General features: G+C 43.3%; 2 protein-coding genes across 5 annotated transcripts; one reads left to right on the forward strand and one right to left on the reverse strand.

The window, feature by feature from the left end:
* Nucleotides 1-33: 33 nt before the first annotated feature.
* On the reverse strand, nt 34-8,280 carry LOC110489826 (all trans-polyprenyl-diphosphate synthase PDSS1). 3 transcript variants are annotated; one of them, XR_016486605.1, is made up of 11 exons: nt 8,061-8,279; nt 6,834-6,889; nt 5,005-5,140; nt 4,719-4,849; nt 4,172-4,313; nt 3,793-3,904; nt 3,372-3,485; nt 3,196-3,276; nt 2,962-3,075; nt 2,706-2,786; nt 34-2,482 (listed from the first exon to the last, which is right to left on the reverse strand). XR_016486605.1 is itself a non-coding variant. In XM_021562769.3 (11 exons), exons 1-11 carry the CDS (start codon nt 8,211-8,213, stop codon nt 2,342-2,344), a joined length of 1,257 nt encoding a protein of 418 aa, XP_021418444.1. In that variant the 5' UTR covers nt 8,214-8,280; the 3' UTR covers nt 34-2,341. The 3 variants fall into 3 exon arrangements, 2 of the variants coding, with proteins under 2 accessions (XP_021418444.1, XP_090055789.1); XM_021562769.3 differs by having other exon boundaries at nt 3,376-3,485; nt 8,061-8,280; XM_090199663.1 differs by having other exon boundaries at nt 3,196-3,485.
* On the forward strand, nt 8,263-27,450 carry LOC110489828 (uncharacterized). 2 transcript variants are annotated; one of them, XM_021562772.3, is made up of 19 exons: nt 8,263-8,798; nt 8,910-9,028; nt 9,181-9,309; nt 9,448-9,512; nt 9,632-9,688; nt 10,001-10,099; nt 18,338-18,405; nt 18,995-19,082; nt 19,323-19,392; nt 22,400-22,472; nt 22,740-22,823; nt 23,563-23,692; nt 23,885-23,929; nt 24,036-24,117; nt 24,283-24,375; nt 24,597-24,676; nt 25,325-25,368; nt 25,569-25,648; nt 25,819-27,450. In XM_021562772.3, the coding sequence occupies exons 1-19, from the start codon at nt 8,576-8,578 to the stop codon at nt 25,939-25,941; spliced, it is 1,752 nt and encodes a 583-aa protein (XP_021418447.3). In that variant the 5' UTR covers nt 8,263-8,575; the 3' UTR covers nt 25,942-27,450. The 2 variants fall into 2 exon arrangements, with proteins under 2 accessions (XP_021418447.3, XP_090055788.1); XM_090199662.1 differs by having other exon boundaries at nt 8,278-8,798; nt 19,323-19,381.
* The last annotated feature ends 277 nt before the right edge of the window (nt 27,451-27,727 follow it).

Below are 27,727 nucleotides of genomic sequence, written 5' to 3' on the forward strand. Positions count from 1 at the left end.
TGTGGTAATTGGGAATGAAAACAAAGGTAAAGCTTGACTTTAAAAAATAACATTTAATGTGAGCACACAGTCATTGTGGATGTTAAGGCCTGGGTTTATTAAAGGTCCCGAACAGTCAAAATCACAGTTTCATGACATTTGGATGAAACCAGATCAAAGTATGAAAAATGAATGTTGCTTCTACATTGATCAAGTTTGATCATAAAGTTACTGGTCCCCTCCATGTCAAACACTTAAGAGGCGGGATTTGTGACATCACAAAAAGCCTCATTTTAATACACCAACGGTAACATCTTATTCTCTTACCTAATTTAATTAAGTACCGGTAGCTAGTCCACTGGTGCAAAAATGTGACTGCAGCATGTCACCAAATAGAATGAGGTTTACCCTAATGAAGTGTCTGGTGTTAGCTAGTTGTCTTTAGCCAGGATGGAACAGAAGCAGGGGATGGGTTGCCCACAACTCAGACGCAGTGGTCATGTCATTACATTAAGACATGCCAAACAAAAAATTAATAACTTCTTGACATCATTGATAAGAACATTGTCTCACGGTACAAACCATTATGATCACCTCTTTCCTTGACAAACTGACCAGGTGAAAACTATGATCCCTTACTGATGTCACCTGTTAAATCCACTTCAAAATCAGTGTAGGGGAAGGGGAGGAGGCCGGTTAAATAAGGATTTTTAAGCCTCGAGACAATGATTGTGTGTGTGCCATTCAGAGGGTGAATGGGCAAGACAAAAATGTATGTGTCTTTGAATGGGGTATGGTAGTAGGTGCCAGGCACAGCGGTTTGAGTGTGTCAAGAACGGCAACTCTGCTGGGTTTTTCACGGTCAAACAGTTACCCGTGTGTGTCAAGAATGGTACACCACCCAAAGGACACCCAGTCAACTTGACAGAGCTGTGGGAAGCATTCGAGTCAACATCCCCCATGTAACTCTTTCGAAACCTTGCAGAGTCCAGGCCCCGACAAACTGAGGCTGTTCTGAGGGCAAAAAGGGGTTGCAACTCAATATTAGGAAAATAGTTCCCAATGTTTTGTAAACACTTGTTCAAGGTGAACCAGCTAGCGTGATAAACAGTGCTGACAATTCCATTTGGGATAGCTCACTAAATTATATAGCCAACATTTTGTCTACATTGATAGTTACAATAACCAAACAGGATAAACAAATAATTAGTGAAACGATGATTTGATTATTGACAGGATTGGATGTTGCATGCAATTTCAATGTTGTTCGAGTTCCTTTTGTGTTTCAGCAAATTTGCTTGAGATAATCTCTCTAACACTGCATCTGTTGCTTGACATTGGCGGTTCTTGGGAACGCCCGCCCACTCAGCCTACCAGCTCCCCGCCCACTCAGCCTACCAGCTCCCCGCCCACTCAGCCTACCAGCTCCCCGCCCACTGATGCAATCTTTTCGGACTTCCTGGTGGTAGTTTTCCATGAGAGAAAAAAAACATTATTTCTCAAACGTTAAAATATTGTGGGTGATGTTTTAGTCACTCAAAAGGCTGCGTTACATGGAAATCAGAATGACTGTTTGGGACCTTTAAGCACTTGTGACAGGAAATACCTACAATATAACATTCTCCAATTGACAAGAGTCACCCTGACAAACATTTGACTTTTGGTCGTTACGGTGCGGACTGCGGGCGGATCTTCGAGCAAGGTCTTAATACAGATCCACACACACAATAATGATACTCCATCTTGACTCATGGAATTACAATGATTCTGCAGGGTCCATCCCGCCCCAAGCATCACGTGTAATAACAACAGCCTTGCCAGTTGGAAGTAGGGCAGTGGCTGCATTTACAGTACTGTATACACTGAAAATCATGTTTCAACAATGATCCTGGAGGGTCCCTGTGCATATAGGTCTGTGTTCATGCCTCATTGACGTGCTATTTTAACGCTTTGTTGAAGTTCAATTGAAGTATAGGTGGGGGGTTGGTTCAGAAACCTGTAGATGCCATGGTCCTACAGGACTAGCATTAAAAACCACTGGTGTCAATAACATATACTCTTTTCTGTGAGGACCTAAGGGTTTTCCAGAGGGGAGAAAGAAGCCATGGGTAATGTGAAGCAGTGCATCTCACCCAAAAGTCAGTCCTGAAGAACCTGTGTATGCACCGTTTAGTTCCACCTTTAACTTATGTTATGTACAAAAAGCTGCATAAACAATGGTCCATCAGGACCCACTGGGAATGTCACTGATGAAACATTAACCACCTTCCCTCATCATCCTGGCATCTAACCCTCCATGGGGAGGGGGGGGGTGGGGGCTTCCACAGGACAGCTGCCTGAAGTGAAGCCTGGGGGTGGGAGCTCACTTGTCGCGTGTGAGGACCATCTCAGTGAGCCTGATGAGGGCGTCCCGTTCCGGGGAGGGCCTGAGCAGGCTGATCTGCCGGATGGCTTCCCGGCAGTAGCTCTGGGCCAGGTAGTTGGTCTGATCCACACCATCACTCTGAGGGAAGGAGAAACCAGGCGGGTGTATTTTATGAAGCCCTTTTTACATCAGCAGTTGTCACAAAGTGCTTTACAGAAACCCAGTATAAAACCCCAAATAGTAAGCAATGCAGAGGCAGACAACATAACCATAGGACCAATAGAATTTCCAGATTGCTTTTAAAACACACAATTCTCACAAAAGGTAGACATGTGTCGTCCATCTTCATCAACAGCCTTACCTCCAGGACATACTGCCAGGCCCGATCCACGTCTCCAGTGGTGCTGAACCTCCTCATAATCATAGCATGCAGCTCAGGAAACTAAAGAGGAAACGGTAAAATACACTGTCACAGACTACACAGTTAGGCACATACATACCAGTCAGTCACTGTGTTTCAATCTAGAAATAGCTATGTTGGACAGTAACTAGAAGAGTTACTCATTTCCCATATGGGGAGCTAAAGGTTGACTGTTCAACTCTCACAATAAACACACCTGTTGACAGGCAAATAAGACTGGTCCGGTTGCCAGGCCCAGCTTAAGGTCTGTAGCCGAAGGCTTTCCTAGCTGGCTGGCGCATGCTGTGAAGTCCAGCACATCATCCACCAGCTAGGACACACAGAATTAACATTAAGTCAAGTTTAATAACTTCATTCAACTGTAATAACTTCAAATTAAAAGATTATACAACACCCATTCAAGAGGCAAAAGCAAATATCAGAAATGTACCTGAAAGGCGATGCCTACGTTCCTCCCGTACTGAAAGGCTATTTCCTGTACCTCTGGGTCCGAGTTCACCAGAATAGATACCTTGAATGGAAAATGACAGCCAGTCAACACACACCTTTTCAGTTCTGCCCTAGGACTTCCTGGAAGTCTGTTATTATTGTGGAGATAGAACGTACATACTGCTTTACAACTGTTCGCTATAAGACTGGCAGTCTTCTTGAAGCTCTTCTCGAGGTAGTGCTTGAATCTCTCGCTCTCGTTCTCCTTGGAGCCCAGCTGCATGAATTCCCCTGGAACATCAACAAATATGTTAGTGTGAACAGAGACAGTGTTTCCTATACGCTTTGGTAATCTTCAACGTTGATTACTCATTTCCCCTTACAAAATCAGAAGCGTTGCATTACAACAGTCTTAATTGTAACAGGGCGGGTAATGGTGATAAGCAAACAGAAAACTCAAAGTGTAGTTCTGGTAAAGTGTACAGTAACTGAAACAGCCAAGGAAACAGATAAAAATAAACTGTTTGAACTGAAACGGACTGCATATCTTGTGCAACGCAACAACAATACTGCGCAACATACTTGTTTGGGTCCTTACCTCGCACCAGATCCTCTATGACCTGAGACAGCACTGACACCACTGTGTTGTTGCCGATACGGGCCAGAGCCATGGAGGCTGCCGAGAGGATGAAATCTCCAGCTAAAATGGCCTGGGAGAGTTAAGAGAACACATGATTAATAAAACCAAACAGTCATACGATCTCACAACTAGGGTGTATTAGTTTATCATAAGACGCATTACAAACGTTGTTAGTCTTGCATTTTTTTCAAGACTACTTGGGCCATTTCATATGACCATTTCCCTCATTAACATGAACTGCATATGTTGTAGTTGAATAGCTTAGTGTAGTGTGTAATATGACACCATGACTGGCTACTCCTAACAGACAAAACCCAGGTCGGGGGACTCCGCTCACCTTTCGCTCCCCCCACACTTCGTTGATGGTGGTCTTCCCCCTCCGCTTGTCCGAGCCGTCGATGACATCATCGTGGACCAGGCTGGCGGTGTGGATCATTTCAGAGATCATAGCTATGGACCGCTGACCTGGGAGCAGATCTCTACACAGACAGACAGAACTACATAGTCACACCTATTGGTTCAATAGACAATCACTGATAAGGGCAGCCTGAATAAATACTTTTATGAAATGGTTATTGCAATGAAATAGCATGGGCATGACTCATTTCAACTGTAATAGCCTACATCCATCTCCGGCAATGAAGTCATAAACAGCAATCATAGGGTACAGCCTATCTTACCTTTCTAAAAATGTGCATTCTCCCCAGTCACTTGTGCCAAGTGGTTCCTGGTGTGTGTGCTAGATAGATACATTTCATTAGCATAGTTTCTCACCCAAGTCTGCCTCCTGTACACCATTAGGCTACTTACTACCAGGTATGTATGTACCTAGTATCCATACTGCCTACCTAGTTAACTGCACTATACCCAGGATAATATCTTACCCGTCTCTGTTGCTGTGAATATTGCAAGCCCGGGCCATCAGCACCACTATCATTGGTCGGAAGGCCTTGCCCTTCCCGTCAAAGTAGTAGTCACATAAGGACTTCAGCTCTGATTTGGACACAAAAAGCTCCTGTGAAGAACAGAAAAATCACCTTTATTGGGGTTACGTTACTTTAAAAACCAGTCACAGTAGTCTGAACTGGGCAAAGAAGCTAAATGAGACGGAGTTAGAAGCATACGCCACTGTGACCATGATACATGATGACACCAAATCAGGCGACTTACCTTTTTAATATCATCATACAAATGGTTCAAGTCTTTTTGGGCTAGTGTGAACGGGTCCTTCAACTTGGCATCACTGTGTATCCTTTTGCAGCAGCAAGGCTTTTGTGTGGGGTAAAGCAACCTTGATTTGTGCCTACTGTAAAATAAATATGCACAAGTATATATAACAATTATCACATCTATATACAGTGCCAGTCAAAAGTTTGGACGCAGCTACTCATTCAAGGGTTTCTTTATTGTAGAATAATAGTGAAGACTTCAAAACTATGAAATAACACATATAGAATCATGGTAGAAGACCAAGTCCATATTATGTCAAGAACAGCTCAAATAAGCAAAGAGAAACGACGGTCCATCATTACTTTAAGACATGAAGGTCAGTCAATCCGGAAAATGTCAAGAACTTTGAAAGTTTCTTCAAGTGCAGTCACAAAAACCATCAAGCGCCATGATGAAACTGGCTCTCATGAGGACCGCCACTGGAAAGGAAGACCCAGTTACCTCTGCTGCTGAGGATAAGTTCATAAGAATAACTGCACCTCAGATTACAGCCCAAATAAATGCTTCAGAGTTCAAGTGATGGGTTCTGACTTCTAAACTTGAAATATTGTTAAAATCATCAGGTATCCTATGGAAATGAGGAGTGCCACAGTCTGCTTTCTACAGCAGAAGTTACTGGTTATCTGTAGGAGGAATGTATGTGGTGGAGTCAATTAAGCTTGGAATGTATTGAGTAAAGGAAAGGCAATCACATGGTTGCAGTCACTGATAAGGATGGAGAGCTGTGGATTAGTGAGGAATGGGGGCCGCGGTCAGGTTACATTGAGGGAGGAGGAACACTTTATTACCCACATCACTAAATATGTAATGTTTAGAGGGAATATATATATATATAAACACATCTCAACATCAACTGCTCAGAGACTTCGTAAATTAGGCCTTCATGGTCAAATTACTGCAAAGAAACCACTACTAAAGGACACCAATAAGAAGAAGAGCCTTGCTTGGGCCAAGAAACACAAGCAATGGACATTAGACCAGTCAAAATCTGTCCTTTAGTCTGATGATTCCAAATTTGAGATTTTTGGTTTCAACCGCCGTGTCTTTGAGACGCAGAGTAGGTGAACGGATGATTTCCCCTTATGTGGCTCCCACCGTGAAGCATGGAGGAGATGTGATGGTGCTTAGCTTCTGACACTGTCTGTGATTTATTTAAAATTCAAGGCACACTTAACCAGCATGGCCACCCCAGCATTCTGCAGCGATACACCATCCCATCTGGTTTGTGCTTAGTTGGACTATCATTTGTTTTAACAGGACAATGACTCAAAACACAAATCCAGGCTGTGTATGGGCTATATGATCAAGAAGGAGAGTGATGAGTGCGTCATCATATGACCTGGCTTCTACAATCACCCCGACCTCAACCCAATTGAGATGGCTTGGGATGAGTTGGACTGCAGAGTGAAGGAAAAGCAGTCAACAAGTGCTCAGCATATGTGGGAACTCCTTCAAGACTGTTGAAAAACATTCCTCATGAAGCTGGTTGAGAGAATGCTAAGAGTGGGCAAAGGTGCCATCAAGGCAAAGGGTGGCTACTTTGAAGAATACATTTATTTTATTTGTTTATCACTTTTTGGTTACTACATGATTCCATATGTTCCATTTCATAGTTCTGATGTCTTCACGATTACTCTACAATGTAGAAAATAGTCCAAATAAATAAAAACCCTTGAATAAGTAGGTGTCCAAATGTTTGAGTGGTACTGTATATCATATTTCTCTATCTATATAAATTACTGCATATAATATTTCAATCTCAGACTCACCTTGTCAGAATATAGTTGCCTATTGAGGTTGTGTCTTCAGGCCTGGAGGATAGTCTCTGAAATAAATTAATGTCACATATGAATAACCTGAGCACAACAACTTAAGCATATGTAGCCAATCATTTAGTCAGGTGGGCATTTGACAACTTTTCCTCAAGTTACTTACATGATGTCATTGTGAGGTAGCCTAGTTTAGGTTATTCTAGGCTATGAACCACATACTCTTGACCAAGCAATGTAGGCTACCCACTGACAGTTCTGTCTAGTAACAACATGGTAGGATTGGGTGATATTTGGGGAGACCTCTATGATAAGCTACTCCAAATGTTGCAATATCCGATATAATCGTTTTGCTCCGTTAATGACTAGATAAATCCAGACTTTATTATATCGTAAATAAGCAAACAAACTGCAGTCGCGTTCTTATTAAATAATCTTAGTATGGCCCAAAAAAAACAAGGCTTAGGTCATTCACTTCATTTTCAACATATTTGATACAGTCTAACTTCTAAAACTGCACATTGTTTATTTGTGAATTTCAAATTGAGCAGGGTTATTCAACTCTTACCCTACGAGGTCCAGAACCTGCTGGTTATGTGTTCTACCTGATAATTCATTCCACCCACCTGGTGTCCCAGGTCTAAATCAGTCCCTGGTTAGATGGGAATGACGAAAAAACAAAGTGGAGCTGGCTGAGTTTGAGGGGAATAAAGTATAGTCTTCACCATGACGATATATCGTCAGTGTGAAATATCATGATATTATTAGATTTAATCATACATCGGCCAACAACCCAACAACCTAGTGTCCCTTCTGAAATAAAAGAGATAAGCCAGTGAGAAAAATCAAGTGCAAGGCTTGGTACAGTGTAGCCCTGCAATGACATTAATTGTCTTGACCTTTAGCTAAACTGAGAATGCATAACAAACCAGCAAGATATGGCTAGCTAGAAATCCAAACCATCTTGTCATATAGCAACAATCTTTACTGTAACTATATATACAAAACCAATGTCCTTCATAACATATATGTTTTTAGTTCGCTACAACAACTGGGATAAACTGGACTAAACTGGACTAAATCCCAATATAGCTACACCAGTCAAGCTACAACTCATTAATAAGATCAGCTTGCAGATTCTGTGTTATATACTGGTTGACCTTGATTGGGTTGACAGCACTCCCGCCCGGCGAAATCTTGGCACTGACACGGGCGCACGTTACCTACCTCCTTTCCCGAGCCAGCGACGGCCCCCGTTCCTCGCAAAGACAAAGCAGCAAACGTAGCAGACCTTCCATTAAAACCGCATATGGTTTCTAGTACACTTGTACTCGTAGCGCCTGTAGTCCACCTCCAACAGTGCCTCCACGGTATCGCCATGTTCCTCCACACATAGCTGGAAAATATTACACAATATGACGCCGGAAGCGGAAGAACTCAAATTACGTTGATTGACGTCATGACGTTTTAGAAATCAGGAAATATTCGACAGCAACAAACAATCCCTGTTTTGTTGTCTTGTAACCTGCTTTAGTAGAGAGTATGCCACTGTCTCACTGTAAAGTTAATGTCTTATGTGATAGTGATGGTCAGGTGCCGCAAAAAGAGGAATGCGCGAGATAGTTGAGAAACTTGATAGTCTCTTATGACATATGGATCTCATCAGAGAGTTAACTAATGGTGACGTTGTAGCCAGCAATCAGCTGTCAGTTTTGCTAGCTAGGTAATTTTGAGTTGCAATAATGGTTATTTACAGTGCCTCAAGCTATGTTCTTTTAGGTATGGCAAACCTAATCATCATGTCTGCATGTATGGACTATTGTGATACTATTGAAAACTGTCACGGTCCTGCTGACACTATGTCAGACCGACAACACTACATTCATGCTTTCAACTTCAACAAGAGTGTGGAGAAACACTTGCACGATTTGGACCACTTCAAACTATCGTGTAAAAAGCTATTAGGTAAATCCCTCAGAATTGCATTCTTTGTCAACCAAATGCCCAGTAAAGTTTTGACAGTTATTTGCATGATCAGACATATTTGTAAATAACTTTGTTTGACTTTTCTTGCAGAAGCCTTCCCCCTTGACCAAGTGGATGGCATCTTTGTTCGCTCTGTGAAGAACTGCATTTTTTCAGAGTCTGACCCAACCCCACTCAAAGGCCCTCTGAGACTTGCGGCTGTTTCAAAGGTAATTTTGCAAATTACTTCCAGGGACTAGATATTGTCAAGAAATGTGGTTTACAATGGATGTGAATTAACCTAGAATAAGTGTTATAACACTGTCATAACAGCTTAATAGAAGGAGCTACTACATATTCTAATGTAGCTTTGTTTTTCCAGGAGGTCATTGAGGGAATGTTGGGTCTAGATGTTGCAGTGTCCCAGTCAGAGGATTTCCTACAGTACTTCAGTGGTGGTAAACTTTTTTCTGGATCCAGCCCTCTGACACACAGATATGGGGGTCACCAGGTACTGTACCATCTCTATACCATTTTCATCACTTTTTTTTCTGTATCAATTGCTTAGTCCCTCCTAATTCCACATTGAACTTTGAAGAACCTACTTGTTTATGACTAAATACTAGTGATGTTTTCTTTATTCTTTTAGTTTGGCTACTGGGCAGGTCAGTTAGGAGATGGCCGAGCACATCTCCTTGGTGAATATACTAGCAGGTCAGTAGAACTGGGAATGGATACATGACTGCACAGAAGGTTGAGGTTGTAATGACAGCATTTCAACCTGCTTTGCTAGCAGGGTACACATGAGTCATCTTGTGTGTGTTCTTTCACAGAAAGGGTGAAAGATGGGAACTCCAGCTCAAAGGCTCAGAAAAGACTCCATATTCAAGGTCAAATCTACACTTTTATATTTTTATAGACCATGACCAACAGGTGTAACATTTCTAGCCTGACCTAACAGTGAGGCCATATCCCAAATCGACCCCTAGACCCTACGTCCTATGCACTTGTGGAGATATGAGAGGATTTAAGCAATTTGGTAATAGTTCCAGCTTGCTCTCTGATAGGCTAGGAGGAAGTTTTACCGTATTGCTTAGGCCCAACAAATCCTTTCAGATCTCCACAAGTGCGTAGGGTCTAGGGGTTGATTTGGGATTGGGCCCAAGAAAACCTTCTGAGAAAGGTTGTCTGTTGTACTACAGGTCAGGAGATGGCCGAGCTGTGGTCCGCTCCTCAGTCAGAGAGTTCCTGTGCAGCGAGGCCATGCACTTTCTGGGTGTTCCTACTAGCAGAGCTGCCAGGTAACCAGGCCAATGAGCTGCTTTGACTGCTGTCTGTCAAACACTACCCTACCATACAATTGTTTGATACAAGACAGCACTCTGATATACAACTCAAACAAAGTTTTAGCCATAGAGATAGATAAAACTCATCTGTGCCATTATACCATCTGTGACAGCATGGGCAGCGCCATTGATGCTACAACCCATAGGAATCCCCACCCAGTTGTCTACTTGACAACTTTAAAACGGTGGATGATGGCAATGTCCAATATCAATGGCAATGTCCATGCTAAAACGGATTATATCCATGATGAGTACCTATCTCTATGGTTTTAGCTCCCTTTCTCTCTCAAAATAAATCTCACTCCATCCAAAAATCTCAGAAGATAAAAACACAAGACCAAAATGACCCCTTCATTGTTCACAATTCAATGCAGATTTCATTGTTTTAGATTGCTGCCTATTCTCAACAATGTAGTCTATGATTTTCTCAGAAAAAAGCAACTTTTAATATTAACTTGAATCAGAGTCTAGGGCTAATCCATTGGATAAACAATGAAAGGCGAGTGCAGATGGCCTAGATTGCTAACATCAACACACAGAACAGACAGGTAGATACAACAGTAGGGTTGAGTTCAGAGGAAGCTGGTGGGAGGAGCTATAGGAGGATGGGCTCATTGTAATGGCTGGAATGGAATCAATGGAATGGAGTGAAACATTGTGTTTGGTACCATTTCCATGTGTTTGGTACCATTCCATTGGTTCCATTCCAGCCGTTACAATGAACCTGTCCTCCTATATCTCCTCCCACCAGCCTCCTCTGGCCGAGTTCCTGTCCGACTATATGCGCAGGCGTTGCATTGCATCAACCAATTGTTAACTGCCACGTCTTTGACTGTGCAATCGGGCAGCAGGTGGCTATATCATATGATGTGGTTAGCTGATATGTTAAATATCTATCCAAGCGTTATAAGGTCTGGCATGCGTCAGCAATGTTGTCGGGCAGGAACTCAACCTAGGTCTACTCAAGGACCTTTAATGTTATCATTCAGATCACTTCTTCTGTTCCAGCCATCAGCTGTTTCAACATGGTTGAGATCAAATCAAATGTTATTGGTCACATACACATGTTTAGCAGATGTTATTGCGGATGTAACGAAATTCTTGTGTTTCTAGCTCCAGCAGTGAGGTTATATCTAACAAGTAATATCTAACAATTTCACAACAATACACACTAATCTGAAGTAAAGGAATGTAATTAAGAATATATAAATATTTGGATGAGCAACGTCGGAGCAGCATACACTAAGATACAGTAGAATAGAATACAGTATCGACATGATATGAGTAATACAAAATATGTCAACATTATTAAAGTGACTAGTGTTCCATTATAAATGTGAGACTGGACATGTTGACAGTTGCTCAATTGGGTATCATCCTTTTGGTGACAGCTAGGGGTCAAGCATGTTTTGGGTTAAGCTTTGAGTGTGGGATCAATGTAAACTTGGAAGAGGAGGTATGTAGTGTCGTGTCTTTGGCTATTACCGGATTAAGTGATATGACATGCTATTCTATAAAATAATTAATATCACCTGATTGAGCTAATCATGTAAATGTTTTTACTAGAGAGTCGGGCACCACAAAACAATATTTATAGAGCTGTTATCTTCCAAATAAACTCTTAAAGACCTAGTAATATTTTACATCAGTAGCAGTCAAATCAAATCAAATGTATTTATATAGCCCTTCGTACATCAGCTGATATCTCAAAGTGCTGTACAGAAACCCAGCCTAAAACCCCAAACAGCAAGCAATGCAGGTGTAGAAGCACGGTGGCTAGTAAAAACTCCCTAGAAAGGCCAAAACCTAGGAAGAAACCTAGAGAGGAACCAGGCTATGAGTGAAGTCAATATCAATCATCGTCTTAATTCAGTCTCATCTGAAAGTTGTAAATTCTTGGTTATCTGCACAAACCCTGGCTAACAATTTGAATCAGCAATACAAAATTGGGTTTAATTATTTATTTACTAAATACCTAACTAATCACACAGAATTACACATACACATAATTAAATCATAACTTGATTACAAATTACGTCATAAAGGAAAACGTCCCTAGCGGGCGGAACAGATATGACAGCTTGTTACACAAGGGCTGGGTTTGAGGGCTGGGTTTGAGTGAAAGAGCGGGAAGACTGAGGGACACAGGGAGAAGCTGTGCTATCGTAAATACAGTATCTGATGCATTCTCAATTACCGCCCATTTGGAAAAGGAAAATGCAATAAATATTTACTCTGAGCTGCGCTTCGGTAGGTTGGTGGTAGATGGAAGGCCGTGTTGCCAAACCGAGTCCTTTGAAGAATGTCTCTGGTTGTCAATTGTAGTAACGTCGTTGGGTGATAGACGGGATACTCTGTTCCTTCCTAACCCTCGTTGCATCTGCTGTTGCTAACTCAACTCAGCTAGGAGGTATCACTTCTGTAGTGAATAAGAGTTCAAAGTTCATACCATTCGCAACCAAAGCTCACGCTGATGTTGGCTTCGTTCTGTAGTTATTATCTGAACCATTCTGACATAGGACCGTCGTCCTACATCCTCGGAACAAGAGGTTATATTGTCGTCAAGGGTTTATATAGGAAGGGAGAGGAGGGCGTGTTTGACATTTTTTATAGCCCATGTCCCTTCACAGGGGCGGGCCACTGATTGAGCAGAGCCCTGTCTTATGAAAACCCAATTCTCACATTTTAGAAGCTAAATGTCAGATGCGTGAATGAGGACCCAAAAGCGAATTAACAAAACAGAGTTTCTTTAATGACGAAACACACGTAGGCTCAGATGGACAGGCAGATTCCGACAGGACAGGACAAGGTTGCAGCAAACACGACGATAGTCTGGTTCAGGCATGAGTAACACAAACGAGAATCCGACAAAGACAGGAGCAGAAACAGAGAGAGATATAGAGACCTAATCAGAGGGAAAAAGGGAACAGGTGGGAAAAGGGGTGAACGAGGTAGTTAGAGAAGACAAGGAACAGCTGGGGGAAAGAGGGGAAGAAAAGGTAACCTAATACGACCAGCAGAGGGAGACAGGGTGAAGAGAAAGAACAGGAACAGGACACAACATGACAATACATGACAGTACCCCCCCACTCACCGAGCGCCTCCTGGCGCACTCGAGGAGGAAACCTGGCGGCAACGGAGGAAATCGTCGATCAGCGAACGGTCCAGCACGTCCCGAGAGGGAACCCAACTCCTCTCCTCAGGACCGTACCCCTCCCAATCTACTAGGTACTGATGACCACGGCCCCGAGGACGCATGTCCAAAATCCTACGGACCCTGTAGATGGGTGCGCCCTCGACAAGGATGGGGGGGGGGGGGGGGGGGGGAGACGAGCGGGGGCGCGAAGAACGGGCTTGACACAGGAGACATGGAAGACCGGGTGGACGCGACGAAGATATCGCGGAAGAAGAAGTCGAACTGCGACAGGATTAATGATCTGAGCAATACGGAACGGACCAATGAACCGCGGGGTCAACTTGCGAGAAGCGGTCTTAAGGGGAAGGTTCTGAGTGGAGAGCCAAACTCTCTGACCGCGACAATATCTAGGACTCTTAGTTCTACGCTTATTAGCAGCCCTCACAGTCTGCGCCCTATAACGGCAAAGTGCAGACCTGACCCTCTTCCAGGTGCGCTCGCAACGTTGGACAAAAGCCTGAGCGGAGGGGACGCTGGACTCGGCGAACTGAGATGAGAACAGCGGAGGCTGGTACCCGAGGCTACTCTGAAAAGGAGATAGCCCGGTCGCAGACGAAGGAAGCGAGTTGTGGGCGTATTCTGCCCAGGGGAGCTGTTCTGACCAAGACGCAGGGTTGCGAAAAGAAAGACTGCGTAAGATGCGACCAATAGTCTGATTGGACCGTTCTGCTTGACCGTTAGACTGGGGGTGAAAGCCGGAAGAGAGACTGACGGAAGCCCCAATCAAACGGCAAAACTCCCTCCAAAATTGAGACGTGAATTGCGGACCTCTGTCCGAAACGACGTCTGACGGAAGGCCATGAATTCTGAAAACATTCTCGATGATGATTTGTGCCGTCTCTTTAGCAGAAGGAAGCTTAGCAAGGGGAATAAAATGAGCCGCCTTAGAGAACCTGTCGACAACCGTAAGAATAACAGTCTTCCCCGCTGACGAAGGCAGTCCGGTGACAAAATCTAAGGCGATGTGAGACCACGGTCGAGAGGGAATGGGAAGCGGCCTGAGACGGCCGGCAGGAGGGGAGTTACCGGACTTAGTCTGCGCGCAGACCGAACAAGCAGCCACGAAGCGACGCGTGTCATGCTCCCGAGTGGGCCACCAAAAACGCTGGCGAATGGAAGCAAGCGTACCCCGAACGCCAGGATGGCCGGCTAACTTGGCAGAGTGAGCCCACTGAAGAACGGCCAGACGAGTAGGAACGGGAACGAAAAGAAGGTTCCTAGGACAAGCGCGCGGCGACGGAGTTTGAGTGAGTGCTTGCTTTACCTGCCTCTCAATTCCCCAGACAGTCAACCCGACAACACGCCCCTCAGGGAGAATCCCCTCGGGGTCAGTGGAGGCTACTGAAGAACTGAAGAGACGAGATAAAGCATCAGGCTTGGTGTTCTTAGAGCCCGGACGATAAGAAATCACGAACTCGAAACAAGCGAAAAACAGCGCCCAGCGCGCCTGACGCGCATTAAGTCGTTTGGCAGAACGGATGCACTCAAGGTTCCTATGGTCAGTCCAAACGACAAAAGGAACGGTCGCTCCCTCCAACCGCTGTCGCCATTCGCCTAGGGCTAAGCGGATGGCGAGCAGTTCGCGGTTTCCCACATCATAGTTACGTTCCGACGGCGACAGGCGATGAGAAAAATACGCGCAAGGGTGGACCTTGTCGTCAGAGAGGGAGCGCTGAGAAAGAATGGCTCCCACGCCCACCTCTGACGCGTCAACCTCGACAACGAACTGTCTAGTGACGTCAGGTGTAACAAGGATAGGTGCGGATGTAAAACGATTCTTGAGGAGATCAAAAGCTCCCTGGGCGGAAACGGACCACTTAAAGCACGTCTTGACAGAAGTAAGGGCTGTGAGAGGAGCTGCCACCTGACCGAAATTACGGATGAAACGACGATAGAAGTTCGCGAAGCCGAGAAAGCGCTGCAGCTCGGCGCGTGACTTAGGGACGGGCCAATCAATGACAGCTTGGACCTTAGCGGGATCCATCTTAATGCCTTCAGCGGAAATAACAGAACCGAGAAATGTGACGGAGGAGGCATGAAAAGAGCACTTCTCAGCCTTCACAAAAAGACAATTCTCTAAAAGGCGCTGGAGGACACGTCGAACGTGCTGAACATGAATCTGGAGTGACGGTGAAAAAATCAGGATATCGTCAAGGTAAACGAAAACAAAGATGTTCAGCATGTCTCTCAGGACATCATTGACTAATGCCTGAAAGACAGCTGGAGCGTTAGCGAGGCCGAAAGGAAGAACCCGGTATTCAAAGTGCCCTAACGGAGTGTTAAACGCCGTCTTCCACTCGTCCCCCTCCCTGATGCGCACGAGATGGTAAGCGTTACGAAGGTCCAACTTAGTGAAAAACCTGGCTCCCTACAGGATCTCGAAGGCTGAAGACATAAGAGGAAGTGGATAACGATTCTTCACTGTTATGTCATTCAGCCCTCGATAATCTATGCAGGGGCGCAGGGACCCGTCCTTCTTCTTAACAAAAAAAAACCCCGCTCCGGCGGGAGAGGAGGAGGGGACTATGGTACCGGCGGCAAGAGCTACAGACAAATAATCTTCGAGAGCCTTACGTTCGGGAGCCGACAGAGAGTATAGTCTACCCCGGGGGGGAGTGGTTCCCGGAAGGAGATCAATACTACAATCATACGACCGGTGTGGAGGAAGAGAGGTGGCCCTGGACCGACTGAACACCGTGCGCAGATCGTGATATTCCTCCGGCACCCCTGTCAAATCACCAGGCTCCTCCTGTGAAGAAGAGACAGAGGAAACAGGAGGGATAGCAGACATTAAACATTTCACATGACAAGAGACGTTCCAGGAGAGGATAGAATTACTAGACCAATTAATGGAAGGATTATGACAAACTAGCCAGGGATGGCCCAAAACAACAGGTGTAAAAGGTGAACGAAAAATTAAAAAATAAATGGTTTCGCTATGATTACCAGAAACAGTGAGGGTTAAAGGTAGCGTCTCACGCTGAATCCTGGGGAGAGGACTACCATCCAAGGCGAACAAGGCCGTGGGCTCCCTTAACTGTCTGAGAGGAATGTCATGTTCCCGAGCCCAGGTCTCGTCCATAAAACAGCCCTCCGCCCCAGAGTCTATTAAGGCACTGCAGGAAGCTGACGAACCGGTCCAGCGTAGATGGACCGACAAGGTAGTGCAGGATCTTGAAGGAGAGACAGGAGTAGTAGCGCTCACCAGTAGCCCTCCGCTTACTGATGAGCTCTGGCTTTTACTGGACATGAAGTGACAAAATGACCAGCAGAACCGCAATAGAGACAGAGGCGGTTGGTGATTCTCCGTTCCCTCTCCTTAGTCGAGATGCGGATACCTCCCAGCTGCATAGGCTCAGCACCCGAGCCGGCAGAGGAAGATGGTAGTGATGCGGAGAGGGGGGCAACGGAGAACGCAAGCTCCTTTCCACGAGCTCGGTGACGAAGATCAACCCGTCGCTCAATGCGAATAGCGAGTTCAATCAAGGAATCCACGCTGGAAGGAACCTCCCGGGAGAGAATCTCATCCTTTACCTCTGCGCGGAGACCCTCCAGAAAACGAGCGAGCAAAGCCGGCTCGTTCCAGCCACTGGAGGCAGCAAGAGTGCGAAACTCAATAGAGTAGTCTGTTATGGATCGATTACCTTGACATAGGGAAGACAGGACCCTGGAAGCCTCCTCCCCAAAAACAGATCGATCAAAAACCCGTATCATCTCCTCCTTAAAGTCCTGATACTGGTTAGTACACTCAGCCCTTGCCTCCCAGATTGCCGTGCCCCACTCACGAGCCCGTCCAGTAAGGAGAGATATGACGTAGGCGACACGAGCAGTGCTCCTGGAGTAAGTGTTGGGCTGGAGAGAAAACACAATATCACACTGGGTGAGGAACGAGCGGCATTCAGTGGGCTCCCCAGAGTAACACGGCGGGTTATTGATTCTGGGCTCCGGAGATTCGAAAGCCCTGGAAGTGGCCGGTGGATCGAGGCGGAGATGGTGAACCTGTTCTGTGAGGTTGGAGACTTGGGTGGCCAGGGTCTCAACGGCATGTCGAGCAGCAGACAATTCCTGCTCGTGTCTGCCTAGCATCGCTCCCTGGATCTCGACGGCTGAGTGGAGAGGATCCGAAGTCGCTGGGTCCATTCTTGGTCGGATTCTTCTGTCAGATGCGTGAATGAGGACCCAAAAGCGAATTAACAAAACAGAGTTTCTTTAATGACGAAACACACGTAGGCTCAGATGGACAGGCAGATTCCGACAGGACAGGACAAGGTTAGATGAACAGGCAGATTCCGACAGGACAAGGTTGCAGCAAACACGACGATAGTCTGGTTCAGGCATGAGTAACACAAACGAGAATCCGACAAAGACAGGAGCAGAAACAGAGAGAGATATAGAGACCTAATCAGAGGGAAAAAGGGAACAGGTGGGAAAAGGGGTGAACGAGGTAGTTAGAGAAGACAAGGAACAGCTGGGGGAAAGAGGGGAAGAAAAGGTAACCTAATACGACCAGCAGAGGGAGACAGGGTGAAGAGAAAGAACAGGAACAGGACACAACATGACAATACATGACACTAAAATCATATTTCATCCCATCATGAATAATTTCATATTCGAACATTTAAATTGAATGACAATTCCATGTGAATCCGAGAAGTCTGATGTGTAGACTTTCTACTGTAGAGTTTGTCATCTTATCATTGATGAGAATGTCTCAGATGACAACCGAACTGACATCATATTCATTAAGTACCACCGCATATGTTCAATTGTTCGGATTACCAGAATATAGTTCATTTCCCCCCACCTTCTGATGTTCCCAGAATTTCTATGTTAATCAAGGTTTTTGCAAATGTAACATCAGTAGGGTAGAGAGAGGAAAAAGGGGGGAAGAGGTATTTATGACTGTCATAAACCTATCCCCCAGGGTAGTGTTGGTTGCTATGCAGACATTTTTCAGTTTATTCTTTGTTGTAAAATGTGTTGCTTTTATCTCCAAGCCTTATTGTAAGTGAAGAGGCAGTGTGGAGGGACCAGTTCTACAATGGAAAAGTAAAGAAGGAGAGAGGTAAGGGCGTGACAAGATCAGCTGTGTCCTTACTCTCTATCTTAGGGGCAACCTCCCCTTTTGCTACTCAATGTGCAGACTCATGCACACATTGACGTAATTGTACTGTCCTCATAGATTTTTATAGGTTAAATATGTTATTTGGAAGTTCATATTTTTTTAATCAACTGAAGCATGTAAATAATGTGTAACCTAAAAGTATTAAATATTTGTATTTAAAAAAATATATTTTTACAGTATGTTATTTGGAACTGTTGACTGGTTTGACCCAGGGATTTTGACCCGGCTGGACACAGGGATTTTTACATTTTTAGTTATGATACTTCATATTGCAAAGCGTGTGCCAAGCCATGTTTTCTTGCACTAACACTCCCACTTGTCTTTTCTTACTAGCAAGGACTTTGCTGATAGCATCTTTATTGCGGAAAAATGTGCTTACTGTGACATGAGATATGTGGTTGATTAACCTAGCTATCTTAAGATGAATGCGCCAACTGAAAGTCGCACTGGATAAGAGCGTCTGCTAAATGACTCAAATGTAAATGTATATTTCCCTTCCTGCCGTAATCTTTGGATGCTCTCTCCCCAGGAGCGGTTGTCCTGCGGCTGGCCACGTCATGGTTCCGGATCGGATCATTGGAGGTTCTGGCTAAAGCTGAAGAATTTGACCTTTTAAGGTTAGCATACACAGATCTTCTTTTTTGTGAACAACTATTTATTTGACTTATTTCTTTCCTCGTGAAGGGCTCAGATCATAGACAGGTGTGTACACATAATAACATTCAAAATAATACAGAAACAAAGAATTGACATACTGTATCAGAATACACATATTATAAATGGATCACCGTGAAATTGACAGCTGGAGTGTATAGGGAATCTTTCTAACTCTGGACATGAAATGTTTTCATTTTCAGGAAACTGTTGGATTTTGTGATACAGGAGCATTTTCCTTCCATTGATTCAAATGATCCAGGCAAGTATTTGGTGAGTGATGAGAAGTCTATTTTCAATGTTTGTGTTTTTTCTACATTTTCAATAGGCCTATTTTATAATCATGAGGGAAAAACTAAACCTCATTATTAGTTACACTAATGCTCTGTTGAAAAGACCTGTAAAAACAACAGCATACAGTGCCTTCGGGAAAGTATTCAGACCCCTTGACTTTTTCCACATTTTGTTATGTTACAGCCTTATTCTAAAAGTTATGAAATAGTTTTTCCCCTCATCAATCTACACACTACCCCATAATGTCAAAGCAAAAACTTTTTTTTTTTTTGCGGAAACCCCCCCCAAAAAACAGATATAACATTTACATAAGTATTCAGACCCTTTACTTAGTACTTTGTTGAAGCACCTTTGGCAGTGATTACGGCATCGAGTCTTCTTGGGTATGACGCTACAAGCTTGGCACACCTGTATTTGGGGAGTTTCTCCCATTCTTCTCTGCAGATCCTCTCAAGCTCTGTCAGGTTGGATGGGGAGCGTCTCTGCACAGCTATTTTCAGGTCTCTCCAGAGATGTTCAATCGGGTTCAAGTCCGGGCTCTGGCAAGGCCACTCAAGGACATTCAGACACTTCTCCTGAAGCCACTCCTGCGTTGTCTTGGTTGTGTGCTTAGGGTCGTTGTCCTTCGTCCAGTCTGAGGTCCTGAGCACTCTGGAGCAGATTTTCATTAAGGATCTCTCTGTACTTTATTCCGTTCATCTTTCCCTTGAACCTGACTAGTCTCCCAGTCCCTGCCGCCGAAAAACATCCCCACAGCATGATGCTGCCACCACCATGCTTCACCGTAGGGATGGTGCCAGGTTTCCTCCTGATGTGACGCTTGGCATTCAGGCTGAAGTTTTCAATCTTGGTTTCATCAGACCAGAGAATCTTGTTTCTCATGGTCTGAGAGTTCAATTTCGAGTCTCATAGCAAAGGGTCTGAATACTTATGTAAATAAGGTATTTCTGTTTTCGCTTTGTCCTTATGGGGTAATGTGTGTGTATTGCTGAGGAAAATGTTTTATACATTTGTAATACATTTTAGAATAAGGCTGTAACGTAACAAAATGTGGAAAAAGTCAAGGGGTCTAAATACTATTCCGAAGGCATTGTAGCTCACTCTAGGACTGATGTGACTCTATCACGCTGGGCATTGGAAATGAATGACCTGAATACTCAAACAATAAAGTGCCTCTAATTATTTCTGAACCTCTCTTCATCATCTTGGCCAATGGTCTAATTTGCCTTTGAGCTTTGTTAATAATTGACATTTAGGCTTAGATACAGTGGGGCAAAAAAGTATTTAGTCAGCCACCAATTGTGCAAGTTCTCCCACTTAAAAAGATGAGAGAGGTCTGTAATTTTCATCATAGGAACACTTCAACTATGACAGACAAAATGAGAAAAAAAATCCAGGATTTGTAGGATTTTTAATGAATTTATTTGCAAATTATGGTGGAAAATAAGTATTTAGTCACCTACAAACAAGCAAGATTTCTGGCTCTCACAGACCTGTAACTTCTTCTTTAAGAGGCTCCTCTGTCCACCACTCATTACCTGTATTAATCACCTGTTTGAACTTGTTATCAGTATAAAAGACACCTATCCACAACCTCAAACAGTCACACTCCAAACTCCACTATGGCCAAGACCAAAGAGCTGTCAAAGGACACCAGAAACAAAATTGTAGACCTGCACCAGGCTGGGAAGACTGAATCTGCAATAGGTAAGCAGCTTGGTTTGAGGAAATCAACTGTGGGAGCAATTATTAAGAAATGGAAGACATACAAGAACACTGATAATCTCCCTCGATCTGGGGCTCCACACAAGATCTCACCCCGTGGGGTCAAAATGATCACAAGAACGGTGAGCAAAAATCCCAGAACCACACGGGGGGACCTAGTGAATGACCTGCAGAGAGCTGGGACCAAAGTAACAAAGCCTACCATCAGTAACACACTACGCCGCCAGGGACTCAAATCCTGCAGTGCCAGATGTGTCCCCCTGCTTAAGCCAGTACATGTCCAGGCCCGTCTGAAGTTTGCTAGAGAGCATTTGGATGATCCAGAAGAAGATTGGGAGAATGTCATATGGTCAGATGAAACCAAAATATAACTTTTTGGTAAAAACTCAACTCGCCGTGTTTGGAGGACAAAGAATGCTGAGTTGCATCCAAAGAACACCATACCTACTGTGAAGCATGGGGGTGGAAACATCATGCTTTGGGGCTGTTTTTCTGCAAAGGGACCAGGACGACTGACCTGTGTAAAGGAAAGAATGAATGGGGCCATGTATCGTGAGATTTTGAGTGAAAACCTCCTTCCATCAGCAAGGGCATTGAAGATGAAACGTGGCTGGGTCTTTCAGCATGATAATGATCCCAAACACACCGCCCGGGCAACGAAGGAGTGGTTTCGTAAGAAGCATTTCAAGGTCCTGGAGTGGCCTAGCCAGTCTCCAGATCTCAACCCCATAGAAAATCTTTGGAGGGAGTTGAAAGTCCGTGTTGCCTAGCAACAGCCCCAAAACATCACTGCTCTAGAGGAGATCTGCATGGAGGAATGGGCCAAAATACCAGCAACAGTGTGTGAAAACCTTGTGAAGACTTACAGAAAACGTTTGACCTCTCTCATTGCCAACTAAGGGTATATAACAAAGTATTGAGATAAACTTTTGTTATTGACCAATACTTATTTTCCACCATAATTTGCAAATAAATTCATTAAAAATCCTACTATTTTCTGGAATTTTTTTCTCATTTTGTCTGTCATAGTTGAAGTGTACCTATGATGAAAATTACAGGCCTCTCTCACCTTTTTAAGTGGGACAACTTGCACAATTGGTGGCTGACTAAATACTTTTTTGCCACACTGTACACTACTTAACTACTACTTACCGGATCAATGATCTAAGTATATAATGCTCAAACATTAAATATTTTATACTGAACATGTGTCAATCTGTATATTTTTGTGCATGCTGATTTTTGTTGTGTGTGGCCTCAGATATTTTACTCCAGGGTTGTGAATGAGACCGCTCACCTCATTGCCCAGTGGATGTCTATTGGCTTTGCGCATGGTGAGTGGTACTTCTTATGACAAATTACTGCACTTCAGAAAAATAATGCACTTGAATCCAATCAAATTTGATATTGGCGTTATCGGTCACAATTACGATATTAGGAGCAGTTTATAAGTCCAAATACACTCTTCTTAGTGATTTATGAGTAATACGAATCTGTGAAATGGCACTATTCTAACATGCAGTATGCACACAATTCCATTCTGTTCACACTGTACGGTGGTTAACTTTTGTGTTTTATATAGTATTTCATTACCCTAACAGGAGTATGCAACACTGATAACTTCAGCCTACTGTCTATCACGATTGACTACGGACCGTTTGGCTTTATGGAAGCCTACAACCCAAGTATGTACATTCATGCATATACTGCCCTTTCCGGACATATTGATATCTAATGTTATTCATATTGGCCCACTGTTTCTGTCATTTTGTACCTACAGGTTTCTATTTCTTTTTCATATGTTGAACAGAATGCCTGTTGGTAGCCGATTTGTTTTTACAGTAGCGAAGAAGTGAAGAGAAGCCTTCATATCACTTATTTTGATTAAAGCTGACTTTAGCTTACTCATGGATACCATTTTTATGTCTCTGCATTCAGTATGAATGAAGTTAGAGGTAGTTTCGCGAGCCAATGCCAACTAGTGTTAGCGCAATGACTGGAAGTCTATGATATCTACAAACACGCTAGCAGTTACCATACGCGTGTAACTAGCGTTAGCGCAACGACTGGAAGTCTATGGTAACTGCTAGCGTGTTTGTAGATATCATAGACTTCCAGTCATTGCGCTAACACTAGTTAGCATTGGCTCGCGAAACTACCTCTAACTTCATTCATACTGAATGCAGAGACATAAAAATGGTATCGATGAGTTTATCTGGCTCTGGGGAGGTGGATATGAATCCCGAAGTACCCCTTTAATGTTTAGGTATCACATATCATGTAAGCTTTAATCAAATAAGTGATGAGTAGTGTGCAGGTTTATTTTTTCTTTGAAGAGGTCGTAATTTTACCACACACCTGCAATGAGAAGTGCTTTTTGGAATTTGAATCACTAGTGTTGAAGTAGGAAGCTGATATTTTCAGATTTTGTCCCCAACACATCTGATGAGGAGGGGAGGTACAGTATCGGAGCTCAGGCCAATGTTGGTCTGTTCAACCTGGAGAAACTCCTAGAAGCCCTAACTCCAGTGCTGACCATAGAACAGAGGCAAGGGTAAGCATGGGAAGGGTTATACGAACTGTTCTGACAAGTATAACCCCAATTTATTTTTAACCAATTCTGAAATGTGATATCGGTTTGCACGTCAGAAAAGTACATCATTACTTTCCCATGACATTTGTTTGTCAGAGGATGTTGGGGAGTGTACACTGTGACAGTACATTGTTTTTTTTTTGTTTTTTTAAGGGCTGGGCTAGTACTGAAAGGATACCCACATATATACCAGATGAGGTAATTTATCTCCCTCTCTCTCTCTCTCAATTTCTCTGTGTGCATTTGAATATGTTTGTAAGTTTCCTTTTTCCTCCAAATATTATGTTCAACTTTATCATTCCAGGTTTCACAAACTGTTCAAGGCAAAGTTAGATTTACTTGGCGAGGAGGAGGAGGATGAATATCTCATTGCATTTCTGCTTAAGGCAAGTGGTTCATTGCTCTAAGATTCCGTGTGTGTGTGTGTGTGTCCATCTCTGACCCTGTGAGTAACCCTTTGACCTGATGTTGGAATATTGTCCCTGTCCAGTGCATTTTATTGGCTGTCTTTCTCTCTCTCCTGTGTCTCTGATTGGCTTCATCCTCCTCAGCTGATGGAGGAGACAGGTGCAGACTTCACCATGACCTTCAGACAGCTGAGTGAAGCCTCAATGCAGCAGCTTCACAACATGTCCAACTTACAGGTCATACATATTGCTTATTAACCCTCTACAAACAATCACAAGAGAATATACTACTGACTAACAACTACATTATAGGGGTAATCTGCAATTGCTACATCCATTTTTGGACTTTTTAAATTAGATATATATATATAGCCATTGATTCCTGAAGATGCGTTGTTTTTCAATTTGCAGATTGCCCCTTAAAGAACTAAAGTCCTCTCCTCTTTCATCCCTGTTAGGTGATGTGGGCCCTGCAGAACCTGGCTTCGCATAAGATGTACCCCGAGTGGGTCAGCATGTATCTGCATAGATTAAAAAGGTATGTACAATAGGAATGCACTGTTATCATACATTTGGTTAATATGCTTTTTATGACCTTAGTTTCTCCCAAATATTCTGATGACTCATTACTCAACTGTGTCCCATATTTGGGGGACTTTGAGCAGTTCTGCAACGCTTCCAACTGACATTTCGGGTTACAAAACGCTCTGTGAACGTCGTTGGGTCCCATGTTTTAAAATAGTGCCGATATTGTACCGTCACTAAGTATGATCATATTTATTTTAGTTAAGAAATGTGAAATCTTCTAGTAAGTGGTTTGATTGGTACTATATTTTGAAAGCATTTGTCATTTCTAGCCCCATTGCCCAACTTTTGTTGAATTGGAAGAATTTTTATGATTTTTCATATTATTGATGCAATGTCATTGAGCTTGTGTCCTCTAAAGTGGGTACACCTCAGCAATGTATAACTTTTTACCAGAAAGGAGAGTTCCAGACCCTTCTAAAACTATGCAAAATTACCAGTTATTGTTTATGGCCATTCAGGAAAAGTAATTACATTTGGGTATGTCTCTTTAGGGCAAATGTTTTATTTCTGCCTATCATTTAACTGGCTCGATTAACATTAGTCTCACAGATTCATGGCATAATGTCAGATGATTGATTCTTTGTTTTTAATGGCTCAGGCAGGGAGGTGATTCTGATGAGGATCGTCAACACAGGATGAAAAGTAAGCAGTCGCCTCGGGAACGCCGACAGATTGACCCAATAAGCACGCTCCAGTCCTCTGACTGATTATGCAGTCCTCTCCTACTGAATAAGGGCAAGGAAGAAAGGGGACCTTTGCAAATAATCTTGTTTGTTATTGAGTTTGTTGCTTGGTAGAACGAAATAAACCATTTACATCTGAGATGATCAAACTTTCCACAGGGATCAATCCCAGATACGTGCTGCGAAACTGGATGGCAGAGTCTGCAATACGGAAGGCTGAGGGGAATGATTTCTCAGAGGTAAATTGTTTGAACTACATTGAAATACAGGTTGTATTGTACGTAGGATGCAAACAGGCAAAACATTAGTACTTGATTCTGCCACTATTTTGCACTGGACTAAAACAGTACCTGCCACATTTAAAACAACCATAAGGTTACCTTTACTTACTATGTACTCTGATCAATAGGTGGAGCTGCTGCAGCGGATACTGGCACAACCCTACCTCACACAGGACGCAGCAGAGGAGGCTGGTTATGCAGCACAACCCCCATGGTGGGCCCAGGGGTTAAATGTCAGCTGTTCCTCATGAGGGATGCCTCTGCCCCAATGACAGGACATATATTTGCAGTGTATTCAGAATGTGTTCAGTGCAAAACATTTCTCTTGAACACGTCGTTCAGGATAACCAGTATCTGCATTGTTTAGCAGCCAATGTTTGGCTTTTCACAATTATCTTTCTAGCTATCGTGGTGGAACTATACATTTAGTTCAGTGCACAAAAAAAAACATTCATGCAACTGCTGGATGACCAGAACCCTGATTGCTGACCTCATGTGATTCAAGATAAAGGAAAAGGCACAGATGCAATTTTGCAAACACAAAATGTAATGACATTTCATTTATAATACAGTCATGCTGAGCAACAGTACCCTTTCATTTTTTTTTAGAAAACAGTCTTGCTCCCCTCCAAGGCGCATTTAAACAGTAATACTCTAGCCTTGAGGAAATGCTTCCACTTTTCAACCTCATCCATCACCATACCAGTCTGTCTATATGTATGAAAACTGCATGTGTCTACATTCTGTGGTTATTAAACAGATATGGGTCCATTTTTTAAATTATACCCTATGACAGATTAGAGTGAATCTTAAGCATTTGATAGTGTAAAACGTATTTTCCCTTTTGCTATTTTCAAAATACACCCCGCCCCCTAGGGAATTTGGTGCCATGTGGGACTTAGCCCTTTACCAGCAAATGTTATTGAACACAAGGTGTATAGGTACTTTGTAGAAAATACAAATAAAAAGAGGGCAGAAGCTCCCGCTCACAGTCCTCCCAAGTATACACAATCAAATGTGAGTAATTTATTGCTCAGAATATACTAAATTCTGTGTAAAGTGTTTACCAAATCACTGAGCCATAATTTGGTAGAGAGAACTTCCTTTTTTTCCAAAATGAGATACACTTGTTGGGGCTTGGTTAATCTGTTTAGGGTTTGAGACTCCCAGTATGATCAGAGGCAGGTCTGGGTCAATTGAAGTCTCCAGAAATTCAGAGAGGATCCTAAAAATTCCAGACCAATAACCATGCAGGTTAGAGAATAGGACAAAGCAGTGGAGTAATGTACCCTCCACAGCATGACATATCACATAGGGGAGGTATCAGGAAATAGCCTATGCAGCTTAGTTTTGGAATAATGTAATCTGTAAGATCTTGAAATGTATCAGACAAGATCAAGGTACTTGAGCAGGTGTGGCCATCCTCCCAGTCTGCAACAGAAATGACAGTGGCTAGTTTTTCCTCCCATTTTGCCTTATTGGCATCCGTTTAGGGTGTGATTATTATTTGACCATGCTGGTCATTTATGGACATTTGAACATCTTGGCCATGTTCTGTTATACTGGCCACCCCTCATAGCCTGGTTCCTCTCTAGGTTTCTTCCTAGGTTTTGTCCTTTCTAGGGAGTTTTTCCTAGCCACTGTGCTTTGACACCTGCATTGCTTGCTGTTTGGGGTTTTAGGCTGGGTTTCTGTACAGCACTTTGAGATATCAGCTGATGTAAGAAGGGCTATATAAATAAATGGTGTTTGAAAAGTCAGACGAGATATGTTTGGCTGTGTGGTTGGACATATTTTGATACATCCATCAAACATGGAAGGTTTAGCATTTTCAAATGTAGGTAGATGTTTTAAGAGGAATTTGTAGGTATCAGCAAAAGTTATTTCTGGGAAGATTATAGGTTCCCTCAGCAAATCAGAGGCCAAGGTCATGTGTGTATATTACACACACCCCCTAAAGTTGACACCTACTCATTCCAGGTTTTTATTTTTTTAAACAATTTTCTACATTGTGGAATAGTGAAGACATCAAAAATA

Source organism: Oncorhynchus mykiss, chromosome 15 (genome assembly GCF_057628025.1).
Source record: "Oncorhynchus mykiss isolate SJ-2025 chromosome 15, ASM5762802v1, whole genome shotgun sequence".
NCBI classification, from domain to species: Eukaryota; Metazoa; Chordata; class Actinopteri; order Salmoniformes; family Salmonidae; genus Oncorhynchus; species Oncorhynchus mykiss.

Bases quoted from the DNA above. Each gene is read 5' to 3' on its own strand.
- LOC110489828 (XM_021562772.3), top strand. From the start codon at position 8,576: ATGGTTATTTACAGTGCCTCAAGCTATGTTCTTTTAGGTATGGCAAAC. The intron at 22,824-23,562 runs GTATGTACATTC...TGATATTTTCAG, and splicing joins TATGGAAGCCTACAACCCAA to ATTTTGTCCCCAACACATCT. The intron at 24,118-24,282 runs GCAAGTGGTTCA...CATCCTCCTCAG, and splicing joins TCATTGCATTTCTGCTTAAG to CTGATGGAGGAGACAGGTGC.
- LOC110489826 (XM_090199663.1), bottom strand. From the start codon at position 8,213: ATGGCGATACCGTGGAGGCACTGTTGGAGGTGGACTACAGGCGCTACG. The intron at 4,850-5,004 runs GTAAGTCGCCTG...TGTTCTTCACAG, and splicing joins TGTATGATGATATTAAAAAG to GAGCTTTTTGTGTCCAAATC. The intron at 3,905-4,171 runs GTGAGCGGAGTC...TAACTCTCCCAG, and splicing joins AAGTGTGGGGGGAGCGAAAG to GCCATTTTAGCTGGAGATTT.